Source organism: Capsicum annuum, chromosome 3, assembly GCF_002878395.1.
Source record: "Capsicum annuum cultivar UCD-10X-F1 chromosome 3, UCD10Xv1.1, whole genome shotgun sequence".
NCBI classification, from domain to species: Eukaryota; Viridiplantae; Streptophyta; class Magnoliopsida; order Solanales; family Solanaceae; genus Capsicum; species Capsicum annuum.
The window spans coordinates 18757331-18764117 of record NC_061113.1 but is presented as its reverse complement, the minus strand read 5'-3'; the positions used below and the strand labels follow the sequence as shown (position 1 = coordinate 18764117).

The 6787-nt window shown below is 31.5% G+C and overlaps 1 protein-coding gene across 1 annotated transcript; it reads left to right on the top strand.

The window, feature by feature from the left end:
- Nucleotides 1-4496: 4496 nt before the first annotated feature.
- On the top strand, nt 4497-6300 carry LOC107864653 (CBL-interacting serine/threonine-protein kinase 4). The gene has a single exon (XM_016711085.2). It carries the CDS (start codon nt 4715-4717, stop codon nt 6035-6037), a length of 1323 nt encoding a protein of 440 aa, XP_016566571.2. The 5' UTR covers nt 4497-4714; the 3' UTR covers nt 6038-6300.
- Nucleotides 6301-6787: the final 487 nt, after the last annotated feature.

Sequence of the window (6787 nt, the reverse complement as noted above, 5' to 3'; positions counted from 1 at the left end):
AGAGTTAAACTAAAATTAATCCTATTGCGACCTCTATTTCGGTACAACAAAGAAGGAGTTTATTGTGGTTAGTGTAGTAACATCTGTGGAACTAATCATGCTTTATGTTGATCGCTGTTAATCGTAGATCTTGTAAAACAGTATTTTCGTTATAAATTACACTTTTAATTCTAAAACGTTGTCCTATTTTGAATATTCTCTAAAGTTAGAAGATGAGTTTAACTAAAATTAATCCTATTGCGTTGTGCTTTTATCATGATATCATCATTTACATGATGTTAGAATATATCTACTTGACGTAAAGAAAGAAAAACGAAATTGTGCACCCTCTCATTTGCTAGAATGATTAATTAAATTCTATGAGAAACTTACTCAACCATGAAATAATGTCTAAAACATTAAAGAATGTATCATATTATATGGACGAATTTGGACCAACGCAGTAATTATTGTTGCTTAAACTTTTGGTTTGTTTGATTTTCTAATTTTTCCTTAGTTCAGTTGATTAAATTTTTTTTTTGTATAAAAAAACAAGTTCCATAAAAACGAACTTAATTACCTTTGTGAAAATAGAGAAAATAAATTTCACTATTCCACACCTCGCTAGCTCCACTCGCACCTCCAATAATATTTGTCTAACTAGATTATTTGCAAATATTTTTAGGATTATACTGCCTTTACTTAATACTATAACAAAAGTTAATTAATTGGGAAGTTTGAAAAAACATATATTTCTCCCTATTAGTTCAGAGAAATTAAACGAAAAACCCTTATAACACGTATTTTGGAAAATAATAAAGAACGGCCATTTTTGTCACGCTTGTAAACTCATGATTATTATTCGTGGCAGAATAGAAATAGTTTTAGCATGCGAGATGAGATAACCAAAAATATAATTATCTTTTATGTGGAATAGTAATTTTCCTCTATAAATAGTGGGATACAATAATTTTAAAATTAGCTAATATTTCAAATTAAATAGAAGTAAAATTATTGGGCAAACAACACAAATTCCAACACTTTGGAGCTTAGTTATAGAAAATTTTGACATTTTGCGTAATTATTGAAAATCTCAATTTTGGGTTTGTCGAGATACATAATTAGCTTCCGATACATCCAACAAAGATACATTTTTTTCCTTTGTGCCCTCGATACATTTTTTTCGATTTTGGCTCTGTCGAGATACAAAAGACATTCAGCAAAAATATATTTTTTTCTTTGTAAAGATACATAGTTAGCTCGTTATATATTTTTTTTCGATTTTGGGTCTGTGAGATACATAATTATCTCCCGATATATCCAATGAACATACATAATTAGTTGAATTTTTCGCAATTACTTTGTAAGGGAGAGAATTTATGTAAATATGATAAGTTAAGATACATGTATATGTTATTTTTCCCAAATTAGGATAAACAACACAAATTTCAAATCTTATTCTAAAAAAAATATTCTTATTCTAAAAAAAATATTCTTATCTCACGCACCAAATGACCATTAAACTCAATAAAAACTAAAAAAAGTAAAGAGTCCAAAATGATCATAATAAGGACAGTTTAACCCTCCCTATTTATTCTTGCGTGACTCTTGCCATCTTCCTACAGGCGTGATGATTCATCGCTTATATATTCGTTTAATTAGCTTAAGAACAAAGTTTGGCAGGTTCATAATGAAGACAAGTTAACTTTTAATCTCTTTAAACGTGAGCTACCTGAAATATCTGAATAATAAAATTTGTCTTTATTTACAAAATTAATAAATATAAAATTTATATAAACACTAATTGAACTAATATTATGTCGATGAAAATTTTTAAATGACGATAGCTAACATCGGTGGTTGGTTGATAGTGAATAACGGTTGTGAATATGCAGTAGCCTAGCTGTAGAGATGATGAACGATAATAGTATTATGTTGACTGATAATTATGATAAATGATACTGATAAAAAAAGATTGTGATAGTTATTCATATATGGTGTTGAGAGATGGTGGTGATTGTTTATAGTGATTAATATTTGTTGTAGTAATATTAGTGATTGTGTTCTAATCATAAAAAGATGGTTAATGATATAATTCTAATTGTGGCGATTGACAATAATGAGGGTTGTGACTATATATGACAGTAATGGTGGGATAGAAGTAACTGAAATGTCATATTTACAGATTTTGTTTACCGATTGCATCTTAATTAAATAACGATTTTATTATAAATTATAAATTGAAAAAGCCAAATATATTTAACAATTCATATTTATACCTAAAAAAAATAGAAATACGTAACGATTGTGATTCTAATAATTAAGATTCATATATTAAGTGTAAATAGATTCATGCATATATATATATATATCTTTTTATTGTAAAATTGAACATAACTTTCAATAATAAATGTTGCATAATTTGAAACTACACAAGTGATATTATTGATTGTTTTATTTATTTCAATTTTTATGATGTTGTTTGACTAGAAATAACTTTTTTTAAAAAATATTGATTTTAAAGAGATAAAAATATTTATGTGACTTTAAATCATCTTACAAAAATAAAATAAAAAACTTACAATTAATTTACTTCTAAATATATGAATACGTTAAATATTTATTACAGATTAATAGAAAAAAATGTCATACAGATTAGGATAAAGAGAGTACATTTTTTCATATATAAAAATATTTATGACACATTTAGTTATGAATTTATATACTTGATTTTGAAACAATATGGAAGTATTTTATTTTATTTTCAATTTAAAATTTTAGTTATTTTAGTTACACTTTTAAGTAACAATTTAATGACAAACTTAGATACTTGATTTCTTAAATAATAATACAAGTATTCATTTTTAAATCTATAACAGTAATAATACTCAGCATGATCCACAAAGTTAAATTTGTGGAGGGTAAAGTTCACGTAAGAGAGGGTAGAGTATATGCATATCCCACCTCTAACTTCGAGTAGAGATGTTGTTTTCTATTACCTCTTGACTCTAGAAAAATAGTTTAAAAAAAAATACGTAATAGGAGTACAAGATTATATAATACAAGACAACAAATAATAACGACAATAAAATAAAATGACAGTAAAAGCACACAAAAATAACAAATAGTTAAAAAAAATCAAAGGACATGCAATTATGTGATCAATACTACAACTACTAGTTAGGGTGGCAAAAAACAATCCATTTCTACCTATTTGATTTATATCCTAATTCGTGTGTTTCACGGTCTCCTATTTAAAGTTATATTTTTGATAAGTTGAATTGTGTCATGTTCTTTCTAATTATTTCTTCGATTTATTTTTATCTTTTTTGAAATTATTTATAATCAGCCTTTCACACATTCACACTGAGGCATCTGGTCATCTCCTCTTCACATATTTAAACCTTCTCAGTTAATTTTTAATTTAATTATGAGAATATTTTATTCTAAAAAATTCGAATTTGAAACCTCTAATTACGATATTTTGTGGTAAACAATAAACACAAATATAATTATTTATTTGGTACATAGACTAAATTATTTTGAGATTATAATTTCTAAACTATTTTATATCCAAAGATGGTGTAAAATAATCTCATAATAGAATAAAATAAGTTATACCAAGACTAAATTTGGTATCTTTTCTCTTACCTATTGACTTTTCTAAAAAGAAAAAAAAAATTCACATGTATATCTTGCATATATATATTTGTTACTTTTAGCAACTTGTTTGGATGGTTATCGTATAGTATAACATTGTTAATTTTAATTATAGTGTTTATTTTGATTGTTTATCTAAAGATTGTTTGTATCATAAGTTAAATTGATTGTTAGATAATTGCTAATGACAAAAATTACCTGACAATCAATAGATCATATATGGTTTAACGGTTAAAATGATATATCTAAATTTATTGTTACCTGCTATTAATAACGTTGAAAAACATTATATTTATTAATATAATATTATTATTATGATCGGACAGAATAAGCAAATCACAAGCAAAAAGAAAAACAAAATGAACACACAGATTTACTTGAAAATTCTTGACGGGAAAAATCATGAGCAAAAACGGAGGTATTTCACTATAATTATTGGAGAATACAATGAGAAGAATGACGTATTTTCTGAACGTTCAAAACGAGCCACTAAATGCACTTATATAACACATGAATACAAATAAATCATAAGCCCCAAAACATACAAGTCCATACCGCGGAGCTTCGCCCCCGCACCCCCAACTGGATCAGTGGTGGGCTCCGGATACACTACCATTATAAATTGCAGCGTGAACTTTTCAGGGCCGAATTTACAAAATTCAAATCACAAACTCTAACAATTATACACTATAGCACAATAATAGATATTACAAAACAATATATAACAACCACTCAAACAAGATCGAGATTCACTTGGGCGAAAGAAAAGGAGGCAGTCGACCTGATTTACAAACTATATTTGAAAAACACGTTTTTCAAATAAATTCTAAGTAATTTTCTATAGTCGTACTTGTACACTCCTAAGTCCTAATCCTAAATTATTAGTGAAAAATTAATAAAAATCTGTAAACCCCAATTTTAATAAGAGTCCAAAAATATTAAAAAATGACAGATTAGATACAGCCAACTAATCTTTCCTATATAACCCAACCTTTCACCCCTTTTTCTACTTGCCCATTCCTTTACTTCTGCCACTTCTTCTCCTCCCTTCTCCGCCGCCTTTGCCGTCGCCGGCATGAACGTTAAACACCCCCAACCACCGCCTTCCACCGTCAAAATCCGACGAACCACCAGCTCCGATGGGAGTGGATCGGGTTCAATAATTCTTGGAAAATACCAATTAGGTCGTCTTTTAGGTCGTGGTAGCTTTGCTAAAGTCTACTTAGCCCGTTCTTTGGAGGACAACGTTGAATTTGCCGTTAAGGTAATAAACAAGGACATAACTACCCTTGATGCTTCTATGGAGCCTCGTATAATCCGAGAGGTATCCGCTATGCGTCGTCTTAATCACCACCCCAACATCCTTAAACTCCACGAAGTCATGGCAACAAAAACTAAGATATACTTTGTAATGGAATTAGCACATGGCGGTGAGCTTTTTACGAAGCTAAACCGTCGTGGTGGTAGGTTTTCTGAATCAACAGCTCGGTTTTATTTTCATCAGTTGGTATCTGCTTTACAGTTTTGTCATCAGAACGGCGTTGCACATCGTGATGTGAAGCCTCAGAATTTACTTCTCGACAAAGATGGACACCTTAAGATCTCTGATTTCGGGCTCTCAGCATTGCCGGAGCAGTTACGCAATGGGCTGCTACACACTGCGTGTGGTACGCCTGCGTATACTGCCCCGGAGGTGGTGTACAGAAAGGGTTACGATGGAGCTAAGGCGGATGCGTGGTCATGTGGTGTTATTCTGTTTGTGTTTCTTGCAGGAAGATTGCCATTCGATGATAGCAATTTGCCCACCATGTACAAAGCTATTCATCGTCGAGAATTTGTTTTTCCAGATTGGGTTTCAAAGCCAGCACGGAGGATAATAAGCCGGCTGCTTGATCCGAATCCGGAAACTAGATATGGAATTGAGGAGCTGATGAATACTCTATGGTTTCTGAAATCGTCATCAATGAAACAAGAACAGAGCACGAAGCAATTTGGTGAAGGGATTTTGGAGAAGGAAGGTAAACACATGGAGAGAATGAACGCGTTTGATCTAATTTCGATGTCCTCTGGGTTGGATTTGTCTGGGTTATTTGAAGCAAGATCGAATAAGAAAGAGTTGAGGTTTACAACGAATGTAGAAGTAGACGAAGTTGAAGAGAAGGTGATGACTATTGGTAAAGGTGAAGGGTATAGAGTGGAAAGAAGGAAGAATGGGGGAATTGGATTGGTGAAAGGTAGAGTCGTTTTGTTAATGGAGATTTTTGAGGTAGCAAAGTTGTTGTGGTTAGTGGAGTTTACGGTTGTTAATGGAGGACAAGAATTTGAGGATTGTGAATGGGAAGAATTGAAAATTGGATTGAAAGACATAGTTGTTTCATGGTACAGTGATGGGTCTTAAAGAGGATAGGTGGTGGTGGGTGGTTGTGATTTTGGTGGGGGACGGTAGCGGAGGATTTTGAGTCCCCTTTACGGTGGTGGACGCAGCCGGCCGGCGGCGGCTGGAGGTTGTAGGCAGTAAATTAGGCTTGCCTTATGCTATTTAGTTCTTGTTAGTGTTTTTTGATTGATGTAAATGAATATGGAAATGAGTTTCTAAGTTTAGTTGAGCATATACTTTGATCATTTCTGTCTTAATAGTACTCCATATTTCAGTTTGATTTAGAGTTTTGAGCAATCTTCATACGTTCCTTTTTTTCTTGTCATGTTTTACTTATTGAAAATTAAACTGCATGAACTTTGATTCAATCTCACTAATTGTCTTAAGTTAAGCGTGTTAGGACGAGACTAAGTTGGAAATGTAGTCGAAAGTGCTTGAGTCCATGACCCAATGGCCAAGTGCAGTGGACGCAGAGATATAAGCAACATGATTATTTGTCTGAGCAACAGAAGCTAATGTGTGCTTACTCTCTTGATATTGATGAAAAGAAAGTAATTGTATCAAATCTCAAATAAAGAGAAAAGTTGATTGGTTGGATACAGTGGATTCAGTCCGAGCAACATGAGCATTCTTCGATTTACCACAGGGAGAACAACACACACCTCGGCTAGCTCAGACTTGCCGCTTGGAGTCGTCAACTTCCAATATTTTAAGATGGGGAGAATATATAAAAATGATTGCGCCTTATACTATGTTTCATATAACTTTTAA